Source organism: Talpa occidentalis, unplaced genomic scaffold (assembly GCF_014898055.3).
Source record: "Talpa occidentalis isolate TD23 unplaced genomic scaffold, MPIMG_talOcc4v2.1 talOcc4.13, whole genome shotgun sequence".
NCBI lineage: Eukaryota > Metazoa > Chordata > Mammalia > Eulipotyphla > Talpidae > Talpa > Talpa occidentalis.
Window position 1 is genome coordinate 32967401 of NW_023601322.1, and position 18973 is coordinate 32986373.

The 18973-nt window shown below is 37.4% G+C and overlaps 1 protein-coding gene across 2 annotated transcripts in view; it reads left to right on the plus strand.

Moving 5' to 3' along the window:
• The first annotated feature begins 6610 nt into the window (after positions 1-6610).
• DSC2 (desmocollin 2) overlaps positions 6611-18973 on the plus strand; it is a 30073-nt gene continuing 17710 nt past the window's right edge. For both annotated transcript variants that reach the window (XM_037508697.2, XM_054694113.1), the window contains exons 1-5: positions 6611-6684; positions 13840-13924; positions 14750-14946; positions 15873-15983; positions 18368-18523. In XM_037508697.2, the coding sequence (XP_037364594.1) occupies positions 6616-6684; positions 13840-13924; positions 14750-14946; positions 15873-15983; positions 18368-18523 (618 nt within the window). In that variant the 5' untranslated portion in view covers positions 6611-6615. The remainder of the gene's footprint in view (positions 6685-13839; positions 13925-14749; positions 14947-15872; positions 15984-18367; positions 18524-18973) is intronic.

The window sequence follows — 18973 nt, forward strand, 5'->3', positions numbered from 1 at the left end:
GTGAACTCTCTCACCCTCCCGCACTTCTGACTGTACCCAGTGATTGTATAAATAAATAAATAAATGGAAAAAAAAATTAAAAAAAAAGATAAAGGCAAAAGAGTTGGCATGATGTTAAGTCTCAAGTGGAGAGTGTTTATTGTTCTTCCCAGTTGTTTTATATATTTTCTTTAAGATTTATTTATTTATGTATACAAGAGCTGGGGCACAGGCCAGAGATGCAGGGAGTGAGAAGATTCATCAGAGACAGAGTGGGAAGCAAAACTGGCAGACTGACTGAAATACACTGCTGAGGGGAGCAGCTGGCGAGACAGGAGAGGTCTGCTGTGCCATGTAGGATTCTCCCTGGCTGGCCAGGGATCAAACTTGTGCTGCAGAGGCTGTGGATTGCTTCATAGTGCGGTGCTTAAATGCTTGCGCCACCAGGGAGGCCCTGTTTTATATTTCTTTAGACATTTCCCTTAAGAATGTGTCCTTCATTTTTTCGTACACCTTAGTTTCCCATGCCAAGAACAATGTCTGAGACATGTAAGTACTTAAGAAATACTTGTGATATGAATTAATCGATAAAGCAAACAAATGAAAATTTTGTAATTTTAAGGATATATTCATCCCTAGCATGCCTGGGGGAGCACATGCCACTGGACTCTATTAAAGGCAGGATGAACGTGGTGGACCATCCCTGGTCATGTTCATCACAATTGCCTTGAAATCCATGCATTGGCTTGTTTTTATTGAGCGTGTATTAAGTGAAATAGTAGTACTATACTTAGAGTTTATTTCACATGCTAGCCCTTATTTATTCAAAAATATTCAAAATGTACTTTGAAATGTAATGGAAATGGAGTTTGATTAGTCCACTGCATCTTATTGAGACCAATTTTGAAAAAAAGAATATCAAAGACACAGGTAATATGAGAAAATGAAAGTATTTTATTTATTGGACAATACAACACTTAAAAAGATTCTTTTCTTTTTAAAATTGGTCCAAATTTTCAGAGTACAAATTAGCATAAATTGTGGTTTCTCATCTTAATATTGCATATTTAATTTATTTGCATCAGACAAGGTCTGGGGTCCTATTGAGAGGGAGGGCATTGAAGGATTTGGAAGTAGTGAATGAATTAACTTTGAGGATTAGCCCCACACAAGGATGGGAGGAGAAGGGCCAGAAGAATGGGCAATAGGGAGCTGTCACAGGGATATGTGATATGAGGAGGCTGTAGGGATATGGAAGTGGGGAAGATAAGGGCAGTGTGGGAGTAGGCCAGAGGAACACCAATATTAACTAACATTAGGGGGGCACTCAGAATATGCCAAGTTGCTTCTAAGTGTCTTTCAAACATCTTATTTATCCATGCAACAACTCTGAGAGGAAAACACTTGAATTGTGCTCATTTTATTGTGATAAATGTTTTCTTCTTCCCTTTCATCTATAAAGTAACTAGACAATGTCCGTTAATATTGTCTTTTTTTCTCTTAGATCTGCTTCCCTTCTTTTGGATTCCATTCTGTGTCAGAAAACGTGTCAAGACACATTCACCCTAAAGATCATTCCAAGCATGTGAATCCCTCAGTAGGGGCAGGACAGGCAGAGTTCATGCAGCCTGGGAGAAGACGTCTCTCATATACAACAGTGATTAAGTGGGTTTTTTTGTTTCCTTTAATATATTTAGTTTCTGAAATTCAAAAATTACAAAGCTAGGCTGCAGACATTGGCCCTATGGGCCTTGGGTGGCATTTTATTTTTATTATTCCTTTCAGGACTACTCTGGTTCTAGCTTTCTATCATCTGACTTTTTATCTGGAAATAAACATCCACAGCTAGCCACCCTTCTCAAAAAAAATCACCCACAGAAAATACACAAATTTTATTTATTTTAAATTTTCTTTTTATTTATATTTTTTTACATCATTGTTCTTTTTTTAAAAAAAGATTTATTTATTTATACAAGAACTGGGGTACAGGCCAGATGCGCGAGAGGGTGAAAGGATTCACCAGAGGCAGAGCTGGGAACAGAACAGGCAGATGATGAAATACACTGCTGAGGGGAGCAGCAGGAGCGACAGGAGAGGTCTGCTGCGCTATGTGGGACCCTCACCCACCTGGCCAGGATCGAACCGGAGCTGCAAAGGCTGCGGACAGATTCACAGCATGGCGCTCAACAACCTGCACCACCAGGGAGGCCTGATTGTTCATTTTTAAACAACGTTTGCTCCCCCCACCCCCAGGTATAGTCCCCACAGAATTTCCTTCACCAATGCACCCATGCACCATCACCACAGCCCCCTGTGCTCTTCCATCCCTTGGTCTGATCCCTCCCACAAAGTTTAATTTGAGATGTGGAGGTACCATTGACAGCACCTAATGTTATTTTGATTATCTTAACAAATGGGAATCCTGAAGCCTGGGAGCTTACTTGGGCAGTCCGAGACAGAAAGGAAGCTGTCTGATACTTTTGGTTCATGCACACTTTCCTATGGCACACTAGGAAACCAGGTCAAGTCAGAAGTATTATTCTCATAGACAAAAAACAGTTTTTAAAAACGATTCTTCTATCCACACTTTGTTTCTTTGAATATACCTGTTGTTTCAAAATTGTATTGTAGAGGAATCAGTTGCAGCAACTGTATAGTCTAATTTAAATACATTAAATAAATTGCATTGACATACATTATATTTTATTTCTTCTTTGCAAATATTTTTATTATGAAACAAAAAAAAATCACATCACTTAATTTTTAAGTTTTTTTTTAAAGATAGATTTATTTATTTATTTATTTATTTATTTGTCTATCTATCTATCTATTTATTTATTTATTTATACAAGCACTGGGTATAGTCAGAGGCGCGGGAGGGTGAGAGAATTCACCAGAGCCAAAGCGGAGAGTAGAACAGGCAGAGTAACAAAGTACCCTGCTGAGGCGAGCAGCAGGCGTGGCAGGAGAGGTCTGCGCGCCAAGTGGGACCCTCACCCAGTGGCTGGGGATCTAACTGGCACTGCAGAGGCTGCAGGCACCTTCCCAACCCAGCGCTCAACCGCTGCGCCACCGGGGAGGCCCCACATCACTTAATTTTTAACAAATGTTTCATAGAGGTAACATTAGTTCACATCATTGTTTCTGTACTAGAAGTATAGACTTTCCCTGCTCAGGTGTTGTTACCACATCACCCCACCCCCAAGACATACATAGTTCTCCACCTTAGTCTATTGTGCTCTCTCTTCGCCTTGCTCTTGCCTCTCCCTTTCTCCCCATCTGATACCCTTAGTTCTTTGGGTAGATACCTACCCAAAGCTGTGTAGGGTTAGTTCTTAATTTAGCTCTATCTGATCCTCTGTTTTATTTCCCTGAATTTTACATGTAAGTGACAGTATCTAGTATTTGTCTTTCTCCTTCTGACATTTCTCTTAGCATTATCTCCTCCAGTTCTACTCATGTTGCTGCAAATGGCAAGAGTTTATTGTTTTGAGCTCAGCAGTATTCCATTGTGTGTATATATACCGCACTTTCCTGATGCATTTATCTGTACTGGAGACTTAGTTTGTTTCCAAAGCCTTGCAATTGTAAATAGTGCTCCTGCAAACATAAGAGTCCATGTTTCCCTTCAAATTAGTGTATTTGTATTCTTTGAGTAGATACCTAGGAGTGGAATTGCTGGTTTGTATGGCAGATGCATTTTTAATCTTTTGAGAACCCTCCATAATGTTTTCTGTAAGGGCTGGGCTAGTCTACATTCCCACCAACAATGTAAGAGGATTCTTTTTCCTTTGCACCCTTACCAGTACTTTTTTTCTGGTCTTTTCAAAATTCTCATAGGAATAAGGTGGTATTTCATTGTGTTTTTGATTTGTACTTCTCTCATGATAAGTGAAGATAAACATATTTTCACGTGGCTGTTGGCCATCTGTAGATCTTCTTTGAAGAAGTTCCTATTTAGCACTTTTGCCCACTTTTAGATTGGGCTATTTGTTTTCTTTTTTTGAGTTGTATGAGTTCTTTTTAGATCTTTGACATCAGTCCTATGTCAGATGTATGGTGTACAAATATCTTCTCCCATTCAGTAGAGTGTCTTTTTGTTGTGGTGACAGTTTCTTTTACTGTGTGTAAACTTTTTGGTTTGATGTCGTCCCAATTACTTATATTGTTTTCCTTGCTGATAGAGACAAAATCCACTGAGATATTTCTGAAGCTTATGTCCTGAAGAGGTTTTTCTCACTATAGTGTATACTTTTGTCTAATTTGTCGTAGGTTAACTGTCCATATAGGTGTACGTTTATTTGTGGGTTCTTGATTTTATTCCAATGACCTGTGTGTTTGTTTTTGTTCCAGTACCATGATGTTTTGATTATTATAAATTTATAGTATAGTTTGAAGTCTGGAAGTGAGATGCTGCCATTCTTTCTCCTTTTTTGTCAGGATTGCTTTGGATATTCAGAGTCTTTTGTGGTTCCATATGGATTTCAGTATTTTTTATTCTATTTCTTTGAAGAATGCTATTGAAATTTTGATTGGGATGGTGTTGAATCTGTACATTGCTTTGGGTAAGATTGCCATTTGATAATGTTTATTCTCCCAGTCCATGAGCAGAGGGCATTTTCCATTTTTTGGTGTGTCTTCTATTTCTTTTAACAATGTTTTCTTTGTATAGGTCCTCCTCTGTTAACAACCCCACCATTTTAGTAGCCTCAGTTAACAATTGTGAAAGATGAAAATAGTTCAGTCAAATTATTTTCAAATTTCCTTTCCACACTTTCCAGGAATGAGGAAAAACATGAGCCACCCTTAAGGAATTAGAGGTTAAAGTGTTGGTAAACGTTAGGGAATGGCCTATTGTCATGGGCTATGATGACAGCCTGAGTAGATTTCTAGAACCTGAAACTAGCATGCTTAGCTATCCTCTGGAAAGTCTCACGCTGAGGTCATGATGTCATCATTAGTCGGATGAGGTGTGTTCATGAAATCATTGCTGGAAAAACCTGGGGGGGTTAAAAAATACGGAAACAAAAAGATGTCAACTCTAGTCTCACACTGATGATCCAGGTTTATTTTACTAGCAAAGTTTCAATGATAAATTGCATGGAGAGGGAGGCCACAGAACAGCTCATTATGTGTCATTCACTAATAAAATGGAGCACAGGACTAATACATAGAGTATAAGGCATGTACTGTTTGAAATTACTTTTAAAGTTCAATATGTGTTCAATATTATAGTAAGTTTGGCTCCATGCATAATGCTATTAGAATGGTACATGTTTTTAAGAACTGAAATGGTGTGAATGTCATGGTTAGGTTTTCAAACAGGTTTCACCAACAACTCTGAGACAAACCAAGTGAAGTGGAACAGGTACATTTCTCCTTTGTGGTCAGACTTCCGTGGTTTAAGTCGGTAATTGAAAAGAGGGCTAGAAGAATGAGTCAGAATGCCCTGTCATTGCTTTCTGAAGTGCTGAAAGCATACCGCTTTCATATTTTAATCTTCCAGGTTGAGTGCTGCAATAATCATCTAATTTAAGCACACTTCAAATCCAAAGGTAAATTTTATCCCATTCTTTTTCATTTCCCACCACAAACTCTGGTTTTGGGGACTAAGAAAGGAAGAGTGACATTCTCAGTAGATGTCCAAGAGTTCAGTTTAGAAAATCAGTTATAAAAAAAAGTCATGGTGGGCTAGAACTGTGACAGGAGAGGGCTTGGAGAACATCAGTAGCCCCCATTTAGCCAACTTCCTGTGGCTTCTGAGGTAATTTACCCTTGATTTTGTTTTAGTTCTGTAGTATGGATTCACTTTTTATTTACTTATTTAGCTTAGTCTTAGCTTATGGTGATTTTCTTGTGTCATGGACATACTGGGCAAGAAAAAGGTACACACAAAATAAAAACCAAAGATCTCAAAGAAAGGTGTGCCCCAGATGGAATTCCTGTCTGAACCGCCCTTGGATATCTGCAGTAAATTCACTCCAGGAAAGAGTGTGGGAAATGTGCAAACTCCGTAGAGTCAGTCTCCTAACTGGTGGGCCTGAGGCGACTGTGACAAGAAGTCCATTTCTCCTACTCCTGTGCAGTCCAGGCGGCTCAGGCCGGACCCCCGGGGCAGGGCCCACCGCGGGCCAAGAGGTCAGAGCACAGGGCGGAGCGGAGCCTCCTGCGGCGGCGCGCTCGCTCCAGGGAATGAGTCTTTGTACAGTCAGGGCTTCTGCTGGGCAGGGCCAGCTGCTAATCCTCCAGGCGGACACCGGGGCGGGGGGAGATGGGGCGCAGAGGTGGAGTCCGCCACTGACAAACACCCTGCGCAGGTAAAAGGGTGGCGGCCAGAGGGAGTTCCCACCTGCAGCGTTCCGAAAGAAATGAACACTTAAGAAAATAGGAAGGAGGGGCCGCTCAGAGTTTTTCGGACGCGCCTGGGGCCCCACCCTCGGCCGGAGGAAAAGCCCCTTGGGTGAGAGGCAGACAGTTCAGAGAAACCGGGAAGAAAAGAGACTCTCCCCGCGCTCGCTTCCTCGCCTCGCACTCTCCGCGCGCCGGGCCCAGCCCAGGTCGCGGCCCTTCGCCCCGACTAGCGCTCCTGCCCCGGCCTCCGGGTGCCTCGGCCGGCGACCGCCCCCGAGTCCTCCCATGGCTGCAGCCCGACGCACACGCTCCTGGAGCGGAGCCCTCGGCCGACAGCTGCTGCTGACCCTCGCGGTGAGTGACGGCCGGGCCGCCGGCCCTGGGAGCAGGTCCGGCCCGCTGGGGTTAAGGGGACAACTCTGGGACCAGGGGCGCATGGGGTTGGCGGCCAGAGCGGGGGTTGCTGGGCTTCTGAATGCGTGGAAAGAGTGAAGTGGGTTGGCGCGCGGTGGGCGCACGGAAAGGATCGCGCTCCGGGTGCCGCGATCCCCCAGGGAGAAGGGTGGCTCCACAGCTGGTAGATTTAATGGGCGCCGGTAGACGGAGACCGAGGCCACCGTTGCAAACGCCCTTCTAAAATCGTGGCCTCTGGGTACGAGCGGGGAGGTGCTGCTCCTCAGCGCCTGCTGAAATTCCTGGGGAGGGGTCCGACTGCTTCTGCTGCAGAAACGTCGTAGGGGCAGATCCCCTGCTGGGTCAGGCCAGGGACTTTGAGCTTTTAGGGGAATTGTTCTTTGTGTGTGTGAGTGTGTGAAGAGGCGTGGTGAACCTTGGCATAATTTCCATTGCTTGTCACCTTGCTTTCTGCTTTCTCTGGAATGTTTGGGGAAATGAGGTTTTAATATCTTGTTCTCAAAGGTGTCGGGATTTTTCTGCCCTCTCCACCCCCCACCCCCCAACCCCAATTTCCAGCCCTCTGACTTTACAGAAGACAATAGCATAACTCTATCCACTCAGAGCTGGGAGGGGAAGGAGGTGACCTTATTTGGGGCTGGACTGTCCTCTCCACCTCCCACTGGCAGAAAAGACTGGGATAACATTGGGGGACCAGAAAACACAGGAATCCAAAGCGAGGGAGCAGCCCTTGGGAGAATTCGTGGGTCCCCGGAAGCAGAAAAGTTAAATAAACCAGAGGTGAAAAGCAGGTTCAGCTCTGTAGTTCTTCACGTTAAACCTCAGGCTTTGGGAATCTAGTAAGCCCTGAAGGACAAGGTGACAAACCGGAAGACAGACAGCTAGAAGATTCCTTCTCGATGGGATGGAACTGGGGAGTTGAAGTATTTGGATAATTTCCCCTTCTCTGTTGCTATTATTTTACAGCAAATTCCTTAAATTAAAAAAAAAAATTGTCGTTGTTAGTATTACTAGAATGTCTTTCCTAAGGAACTCAATCGATGTCAAACCCTTAGCTGAATTCCTGGGGCATTCAGCAGTTAGTTAACATTTTACAATTGAGGAAACCAAGAATGGAATAAATAACGGTTAAGAGATATGTAGTAAATGACAAAAGAATAAATTTTGTTTAGATTTCCTATAAAATGGCCGCTTCATTTTATACCATTAGAAAGAAAGGACTTGATTAGGCCCCTGGAAATAATAGGTGTGGGCAATAAATGGCAATTCTCTACAATCCTATACACAACTTTCTGTGTCATCTCAGATTCTTTATATAAGAGAACAGATATAAGTGAATAAGATTCCTTGGCATTTCTTAATTTCAGAGCTTAAAAGTTCACAGGTTGGGTAGAGAAATCTAGTGCTGGCTTTGTCAGCGTGTGTCACTCTGCTAAATTCTAACTGGAAGGTTCAAGTTGTTTTGATGCTTGTGTGCCTATCAATGCAAAACCCTGCCTGCCTTGAATGGATGTTGTGGTTGTGAGTTTTATGTGTGATAAGAGATAGAAAGACTATTTGAGCAGAAGATATTAAATAAGAATGACTTGGGCTATACCCTATGTGTTTCTTCCTCCTGAGACACCCAAGTCATCTACCATTCCATGAATCAGCCTCTCCCAACTTCCTATTATTGCATCACCGCACAAGTTGTCTAAACTACTGTACTCTGTTTTTTGCCTAAACTGCTAATCAGACTCTGAGATCATCAGGGATTCTCATTGCTAAATTCAAATCTTTCCTTATACAATTCCACCTTGTAGACTGTGACTTTATTCTTATAAATCACTCCTTTTTTCTTTTGACCTTCCTAACCACTCAAATTCATACTTCCCATTCCATGTTCTGCCCCTAAAATACTATGTAGGTGCTAAATTTATATTGCTAGTAATTTTATACACATGCTAATTTTTTTATTGCTACTTAGGATGTCTTCATTGAACAATAGGTCTTTATATCTCTCTACCTGTTGTGACATGTGACAAAGCATTTATTATCTTCCTAAACAATGTTGCTTTTCTTTTAGTGCCTTACATTTCAATAAATGATACTACCATGTACTTTATTCCAGCAGACAGGAAATCTGAAAGCTGTTTTTCCTACCTCATCACTCTCCTTTAATCCTTCGTTAAGTCCAATTAAATCTACACTTACAAATATTTCATAGATATCTTCTGTCATGTCTGCTATTTTTGCTATTACAAAAAATAGACACACACATATATATAATTTCATACATGGGTAGGTGAATCAATAAAATAGAAGTATTGATAAAATGTAAATAACTATAATTTTGGTAAATATTAATAGCTCTACCCTATTTTATTATTGATGGCATATCATATCATTGAGGATGTGTGTGTGTATGTGTATGTATAGTGAAACTAATTGATCTAGGCAGTCATTGGGAAAATATAGTTAAATCCATATCACATTCAAGACACCACAGAAAACTCCATAAAGATAAAAGTTTGAAATATATTGTATGATAGCATACAGAGTAGAAAAACACATGGTGAATTCTTATTTAAATTTGGAACCAGGAGGCTCATTAATAGCTCAGATTTCAAAAGTTATTATGATTGAGAAAATCATTTATATTAAAATACACATACTTTTCCATGTCAAAAAAAAATAAATCAAACTAAGTAAAAATATGGTAACTGTAAAGCAAAGTAAAAATGTAACTGATAAAGTAGAAAAGAATATTTGCAGGTCATATTTTAAAAGGCTAGTGTACAAATATGTAAAGAGCTCTTATAAATCAGGAAGAAAAAATCCAACATGAACATGGACGTGAAACGTATCTTTCTGTCTATTCATATACTGTCCTGCATTGTTTATTGAGACTTCATAGAATCTCTTAAGACTAACTCTTAAGGCTGATTTCTTGTTTACAATTTTTCTGTCTATTCTGTTTTCTGTTTTTCTTTTTAACTTGGTATGATGAAAGTTTGTCTTATCCATGTTTTAATATATTTTGCTCCTTTTGATCATACAGTGACTCAATTCTTCAGTCTAATGGCTCAGCAATCCAAATATAGGGTGATACAGGATGCTGAGAATTGTGTAGGTCTTCTTATTTATTCTTCCTTTTGACTATTTAGATAAGCTTATCTAATTCCACCCAAAACACTGCTAAAATCTGTATTGGAATTATAATATTTATAATTTAATTTAGTCAGAATTGATATATTTATGTTCTTGAATTTTCTTTCTATAAAAGTGAAACACCTTTGTTTTCGTACAAGTCTACTTTTGAGTCTTTCAGAAATTTTGTTTAGGTTTTCTATACATGTTTCTTGTTAGTTTACTCCTTGACATTCTAACTTTGTATTGCTTTGGAAAATAATCTCTTCCATGATATTATTAATTTCTGTGTATGAAGTTTTACGTTATGTGCATAAAGATGAATTTTGTGTGCATGTGTTTATGTTTGTGAAGACTAAATAATTGCTGTTTCTTAATAGTTATTTTTGCTTTTTTACTGAAATTTTCTTACTGTTTTACAATAATGTACTTGTTTATTTTGCTTGGGTTTTCAATCATATCAAATGCAAATAGAGATTTTTTTATCCTCTTCCTTTCTAATTCATATGTCATCTAATATCTTCCTCTTGCCACGTGTACCTGAGTGTAATGTTTACAGTAAATGATGACCTTGAAAAATCTAGATTGCTTCTGAATTTAGGGGTGTTGCCTCTACCACCTTCCCATTGATACTGTGATTATAATATAAAAATCATATTGAAGAAGGACATTTCAGTTCCTATTTTTGAGACTTTTAAAAATATCTATGAATTGTTGCTGGATTTAGTCAAATGTCTTTGAGCATCTATGATGGTATCTAATGCAAAGCATTCTTAGACTAATGACTCCAAGACAAAACCTATAATGTGAATGTGCCTTACATGAACTTTGCATTTGGGATCCTTAATTAATGTAGGGGACTCTTCTCTCAGAACTTAATCAAAACATTTCTTAATCTCTCTCTATTGAGACAAAAAAAATCTTTTCATTTTGGAAGATGTTTCTGGTCTCTCTTCTAGTTTTATCCTTTTTTATCCTAGCAATTACGTGCTAGGTGCTTTAGGATCATTAAAAAAGCAAACAAGACGTACAAATGTTGATTATCTACATGGATTCTACAGATGTTTACTTATCTATGTATTTTTTTAAAGATTTATTTATTTATTTATTTATACAAGCACTGGGTACAGTCAGAAGCACAGGAGGGTGAGAGAATTAACCAGAGCCAGAGCAGTGAACAGAACAGGCAGACTGACGAAATACATTGCTGAGGGGAGCAGTGGGCAAGGCAGGAGAGGTCTGTCGCACCATGTGGGACCCTCACTGGTGGCTGGGGATCGAACTGGTGCTGCAGAGGCTATGGGCAGCTTTGTAGCCCAGTGCTCAACTGCTGCACCACCAGGGGAGGCCCCATCTATATATTTTAAAGAAAGATTCTTCAACACTGACTATCAAGTAAACAGGAAAACAAATTGGAGCAGTAATAAAATCTTAACACCCCTCCCCAAAAGCAAACAAACAAACAAACAAAAAAAACCAAAAAAAAACCTTTTCATCGTTATTGGTTTTGCCAAGGAGATTTGTCTGTATGACCTACCCACCATTATTAGAAATAAAAATTATTTTTCTCTAATCTGTTCTTCAGGCTAGTGAGAATTACCTTCTTCAAATATAAAACTTCTTATAAATGTATCTACTAAAGACAAATTTTTGGGTTCTCATTGTTTTTAGGTTTAAAGTCCATGGACATTGTTAATGCTGTTCAGAATCTGTCTCACACTCACTTTTCTAAATCCATGTTAATCTCTTCACTCTTGCATTATGTCCATCAGTCATTCCACATTTCATTTTCAGGTCTGTATCATCTCTGGTCCTTTCCATCTGTTCTTCCTATGTTTGGAATATATAAGCTCCACCACCTCTTGACATGGTAAACTTGTAGCCACTCTTCAGTTGACATCACCTGCCTCTTAGTTGAGCCTAGTAGCAAGTGCTCTGTTCTCCTCTATCATAGCTTTTATCCCACGTTACTGAACTTACAAATATGACTTGCCATTGAATTGAATATTTCAGAAAGAACTTGTTCTTTACTTTGTGTCTGGTATATAGTAGAGATTCAGTGACTATTTGTTAAATGAATGAATGAATGAATGAATGTCCAGAATAGAATTATGCAAATTATTTTCTTAATTCTGCTCTTTCTCACTTTCTCTATCATTACCTTAGTCCAAGTCACTAACCTTCTCTTAGATCTTTGCTGTAACCTCCCTTCTTGCTTCCATTCTTGTTTTGCTACAGTCTGTTCTTACATAGTCACCAGAATGGTTCTGTGTAAGTGCTGGCCACATTCTATTCTTTAGCTTGTAAGCCTCTTTTTTCATTCAGAATATAGTCTGCACTCCTTAGTGTGGCCTTTTACAGCCTATGTGCTGTGCCCTGATTGGACTTTGCTATCATCTGGTTTTACTCTTCCCTCACTGCACTCTACTATTATGACCTTATTTTTGTTCCTCCAGTTCACCAAGAGAAGTCCTCTTCCAGGCCCCTTGTTCAGGTTTTTGCTCCATCAGAAGGTCCTTCCTGAGTTACTGAGCTGTTTACTTCCTCATTTCCTCAAAGCTTTAGGTCTTCCCTCTTTCATCCACTCTCCCTGCTGTAATTTTGTCATAATGTTTATATCCCTCTCTGCCTTAGCATTGTGTCCTTTGTCCATGTGTGTATCCATTTATCTCTCCTTATAATACAATCTTCGTGAAGTCAAGGGCTTCGCTTTTTTCACTGCTGTAGCATTTAAAGACTACCTAGCACCTAGCAAGCAGTCAGTTAATATTGGTTGAATGAATAAGTGGACATATGACTTTAATCACCTGGAGCTGGAATTCTCAGTCATCTGATTCTACTCCTACTCTCTCTTGATTACACAATTAGTGAGAATTCTTCTCATCTTTTAATTTATAAATAGTTTCTACATTTGTGTTCATCCCCTATTTCTGAATTAAATATAATTTCTGCTTTACCTGATCATTTGCGATAATTTAAATTACAGAATTAAAAGTTCTCTAATGTGTATGTAAAAAAAAAATCCAAATTTTAATTTTTTTAATTTGTGTTTATTGACTTTGTAAATAATAGCGTAAGTTATAATTATCTTGCTTTTAGATAACTACAGGGAATAGTTATAAATCTTTTAGAAACATCCACTGTAAAATTTTAGAGAGAAAAGAAATTAAATTTCAATATATTCAAATATATATTGTACTGGAATAAGTTCATCATAAGTCACTAACACATTTTAAGAAATTCAAGTGAAATATTTTCTAAAATGACTTCAGTTTTCATTTATGAGGAAGTGTACCTTCACAAAAAGTTCATGTTTCAGAACTATGTGTTTTCAGTGGATGGTGGTGGGTGTACTGTGGTGACTATAGCTGAAGAGGGAGAGCCTTTATCTCCCAAATACTAACCAATGCAAACCAATGGTACATCAATAAAAATTTAAGTGTTTGTGTGGTGACATTCATCAACTGATACTCTTCAGATCATTCCATGCCAGTGAGTTAATGCTTTTTAAAAGCATTGGGATTTTGTTTTGGATATTATAGCTCATAGGCAAATGAAAATTAATTCAAACAATTTGCTGCTCATTAAATTTGCTTTTGTTTCTCTTTGCATACCTTTGCTGCCTTCTTCCTAACCATGAACACTTTTAATGCTTGCTCTCTTACAAAGTTTGTCCTTGGTTCCTCAATCTTCTATTAACTATATTTTACAAAATAGGATACAATGTGCAAGAGGGTAAGGAATTTTGAGTTCACATGCTTTGTGAAAAGTGAGTCGTGACTCATTAGTTTACTGCTATATTCTTCCCCTCAATACAATTTTTTTCTTATTTTTTCACTTCAGTATATATATATTTTTTATTTTTCTAATTATGAAAGTGATATATGAATACACAAATTTTTAACTTTTGTAAACTATATATACATTTGAAGGATTTTTATGCATAATATTGATTTTATATTTTAGATCTTAACATTTGCCTGTGATGCCTGCAAAAGAGTGACACTACATATTCCATCTGAGCTAGGTGCTGAGAAATTTGTTGGTAGAGGTAAGAATCTTCCCAAATATATAATAAAACCTAATTTTGGGTGATCTTTTAAAATTAATGTAGTTTTTAGAAGAATAATGGTATTATCTAATAGTTAAAACTATCATCGTTTGTAATATATATGGTGTATGAAGCAAATAGTGTTTACTGAAAAACATGATTGCATGAAGTATATAAAAAGATTTAGTTTGAATAATAAAATAATCATTAGTACTTATATTAGATGAAGTATATGGTATATATTTCTGTGAAAAAAAGAAGAATATTAAAACTATTCCTTGAATGTAAGATGTTTTTGGATTTTTTTTACCTTATTGACATTTTCTCCCACATATTAATTTTTATCAATTTTTTTCACAGAACTCAGATGTATAAGAAAAGATCAAACCAATGAGAACACAGAATATAACTATTTAACAATAGATATAAAAAGCTCAATAATGTTATAATAACTGCCTATATTAATCATCTAGATTCTGTTTAACTTCAAGTGATCTCTTGTACTACTCTATAGCTAATTTCAGTCAATAAGTAAAAATTTTTGCTGGCAGTTTAAATATCCAAAACACTTGAGTTAACATACCTTTATTTCAGGATAGATATCTCTTCTTTAAAAGATGTAAGGAATGTATGAGAAGTGATGTATATGTTTAATTATAACTTAAGTAACAATACTGTTTCATATGTCCCTCTAAAAATGGAAAATTGATAAGTGTCAGTGTAATTATTAATTTTTGGCTCCCCCTCTAAATGCATACTTTACTGTTAAAGCTATATATTGTTATGCTTTATGTTACAAATGATTGCCATGTATATTTTCTACAGTTAACCTGAAGGAGTGCTTTAAATCTGCAAATGTAATTCATTCAAGTGATCCTGATTTCCAAATCTTTGATGATGGTTCAGTATATACAACAAAAACTATTCTGGCCTCAGAGAAGAGAGATTTTAACATACTGCTTTCCAACACCGAGAACCAAGAAGAGAGGGAAATACTTGTCCTGTTAGAGCATCAAACAGAGGTACACTGCACTATGAAAATCAAGTATAATGAAATATTTTCTTCAGGTGTAACTACAATTATCATAGAAGGTCCAGATTTTATGATTCTTGGTAGTGGAATCAGAAAGTATATGAGATAGTTTAACTTGAAGAAGAAAGAAAAGACACAGCTCACCATTGTTCAGTCAGAAAAGGGTTATGCAACATAGGTTGCAGGTTGTTATTCCTTTCATTTGGGACATAAAATGAGAAATTAGGATCTGCTGCAACACGACAGCTTGAGAGTAAACACCAAGAACCAATACTTGGTCTTGACTGCCGATTAGATTACCAAAAAGAAGTTTTGAAGCTCTATCTCTGCAGGTCTTAGCAGAATTTGTATTCCTAGTTTGAGACTATTTTAGGTTGAGGTTTGGACTCACACATGCTTATTATATTGTGACACTCAAGATAGAAAGGACTTCTACTCAGACACTGGCCACTACTCACTGCAGCAATGTGAGAGTTGTCACCATGTTTCCCTCTTCATTCTGACACAGATCTCTCTGTTGGTCCCCTGACTCTTCCTAGTTGCTGGTGAGTTGAAGATACTTAAGCCAAATTTAGAAGGGCACATACTCTAGATATTTTCTTTGCATATCTCTCCTCCCATGTTTTTGCATGGCTATATGGAAATATTTTTTTTTTAACATTTTGCTTCCAGATTTCCATTTCCATTTTTCTTTCTTTGATTTTTCCATCAAGTTATTTTTTAAGAGGGTAACTGTGACAATGAGCAGCTATTTATTTATCTTTTGTAGAGTTCACATTTATTTTGGTTTTCAAGTACTACTTCTCCATTTAATCCTCATGAGAGAAGAAAGTTGTATCAAAGTCCTAACATTTGATAATAAAATAGTCATTAACTTTATTTTTTTTTTAATTTCTTTCAATTGTGGTGCTGAAGATAAGTCATCCTAAAGAAAAAGTGCTAAGACGTGCCAAGAGAAGATGGGCTCCTATTCCTTGTTCAATACTGGAAAACTCCTTGGGTCCCTTCCCATTCTTTCTTCAACAGGTACAATTTACTTTCTTTCCAAAGAAAATCTATGGTTTCCATTCTTTTTAAATTTGGGTACTGGTATGCAAATATTTTTAAAACACTAGTATTAATATGCAAGTAATGTGTATTTTATGTTTCAGTGGGTGGGTATAAATATTTTTTATAACTGCATATATTTTTTTCCAGTTTTAGTTATAAAAATACCACTTATAAAGCTGTTCAACCCTTTTAGTATTCTCAAACTCATGATTCCTTAATGAATTTTCATCTCAGTAAGTGTATCACATAGCATGGGCATCATCTAGAAAATTCCAAAACTACATCCAAATGAAGGATGAAGGGCAAAGACACAAATGTCATACCATCAAGTCCACTGTTTAATTCACACTGGGCCCATATTTTCTCTTTTAATATTTAGTGGGAATCACAGCAAATGTTCTTGACTTCTACTATCAGTGGTCACTGACACTTACTTTATGACCTGGGTTTCTTATAGCTTATCAATAAATCTAATGCAACTGAGAGAAGAACAGAGTGAAGACAAGGACGAAATTGTTAGAAAATAATCGTGTTTTTCATGCTAATATATAGTCAAGATCTTATTAAAAGGATGAAAACAACTAGGGAAAATTTTGCTTTTTGAATCAAGTACCAGAAAATCACACTTTTCAGGATATCATGCCACTTTCATTCTCACTCATTTCTTCCACTCAATTCCTATAATAAAGAAGATGCTGACAAATAACAAGAACTAATTAAAGAAAGCTGTTTCCCAGTTTCTGTTCTGTAGATACTACACTTTAAACCCAGTTTCTCAAATACTATTTTTTTTTTTAAATCAGATAGTTAAAAATTTGACAAAGAATAATTTTGCATACTGAGAATGATTTGTTTACTAAGACAAGTAAGTCTTAGGGCCTCCCCTGTGGCACAGCAGTTGAGTGCTGGGTTGTGAAGCTGCCTGCAGCCTCTGCAGCTCCTGTTCAATTCCTGGCCACCAGGGGAGGGTCCCACATGGAGCGCAGACCTCTCCTGCCACCCGCTGCTCCCCTCAGCAGTGTACTTAGTCAGTCTGCCCATTCTGCTCCCTGCTCTGGCTCTGGTGAATTCTCTCACCAGAGAAAAAAAAAAAAGAAAGTCTTAAATATTTTTCCATATTGAAACCAGTTAGCCCCTAAAGTTAGTTATTTTGGAAACTGAGACACTACTACATTATTTTCCTCATCGCTTACCCTTGAAATTTCTTAATTATAAGCTTCTTTATTCTGTTGCTGCTTTTTTTTTTAAGTCACCCAGGAAATACTATTTATTTTATCAAAATTATTCCTTTTCCCTTCTTTTTCTAGGCATTATTTCAGTTTTATTTTTCTTTTTTTTTTTTTTAATCTTAAATTTTATTTTTATATTCCCCCATACAATTGCAAACGCCCCATTCTGACCCCAATCCTTCCCCTCCCGCCCCCCACCCCCCAAAAAGTGTCTCTGGTTCATAGTTTTTTGTTGATTTTGATTTTCACTTTCTTATATTCATTTTCCTGGTCCCTTATTTAAGTTTTCTAGATTCCTGCTATGAGTGAGACCATCCGGTATTTTTCTTTTTCTTTTTGGCTTATTTCGCTGAGCATGATCCCTTCCAGCGCCATCCATGTTGCTGCAAATTGCATGTGTTTATCTTTTTTGAATGCTGAGTAATATTCCATGGTATATATGTACCACATCTTCTTGATCCAGTCATCTACTTTTGGGCATTTGGGTTGTTTCCAAAGCTTAGCTATTGTAAACAGTGCTGCTATAAACATAGGGGTGCAGGTGCTCTTTGGAATTGATGTTTCTGTGTCCTTTGGGTAAATACCTAGGAGTGGAATTGCTGGATCATATGGAAGCTCTATGTTTAGTAGGTCCAGAAATCTCCACACAGCTCTCCATAGTGGTTGGACCAGTTTGCACTCCCACCAACAGTGCAGAAGAGTTCCTTTTTCTCCACATCCTCGCCAACATTTGTTGTTGCTAGTTTTTTTAATATGTGCCATTCTCACTGGTGTGAGATGGTATCTCATGGTAGTTTTGATTTGCATTTCCCTGATTGCAAGTGATGTTGAACATTTTTTCATATGTCTGTTGGCCATTTGCATTTCCTCTTCAGAGAAGTTTCTTTTTAGCTCTTCTGCCCATTTTTTGACTGGATTATTTTCTTTGTTGTTGCTGAGTCTCATCAGCTCTTTGCAGATTTTTGTGATCAGTCCTTTATCATGAGTGTTGGTGCTTTTTATTTGTACATAATAGTAATTAAAGATAGAGAGTATATACTGTAAGAAAAATGGCAAATTTCATAATTATATATATAAAAGTTTTGCTGAAATAAAAATTTGTCTATTAAGTATATAATATCTACTTTTTAGATTCAGTCTGATACAGCACAAAACTACACTATATACTATTCCATAAGTGGACCTGGAGTTGACCGAGAACCTAAAAACTTATTTTATGTAGAGAAACATACTGGAAACCTGTTTTGTACTGGTCGTGTAGATCGTGAGCAGTATGAGTCTTTTGAGGTAATGTCTAAAATTTATGCATTTTATTAATAATTATTAAGCTTGGATATTTTACTTCTCATCCTTTGTTCATTCACCCTTTTCTGTTTTCTAAGTTTGCTATCTAGGTTCTAGCTATATACGATAGCACATACTTGACTTGAAGGACAAATAATTCTCAGAATAAATGACAGTAGATCTGATTAAATGGCTTTTGATATTGTAGTTTCACTATTTCTTCAAAAGTAAAATGAGTACCACTGAGAAGAGCAGTTATTTCACTGGCAGAAAAGATACCGAGGAAACTGAAAATATCTATAATTGGATTAGATAATTTTAAACATAAAATGCTACTGTACACCATGAATTTGACCCTGTCTTTGGCATTAGGTTACAGTAAGAACAACAAAAACAATACCAAGTGAAGAACCTCCTACTTCACTGTTGAATAATCTCCAAATTAAAACCAAA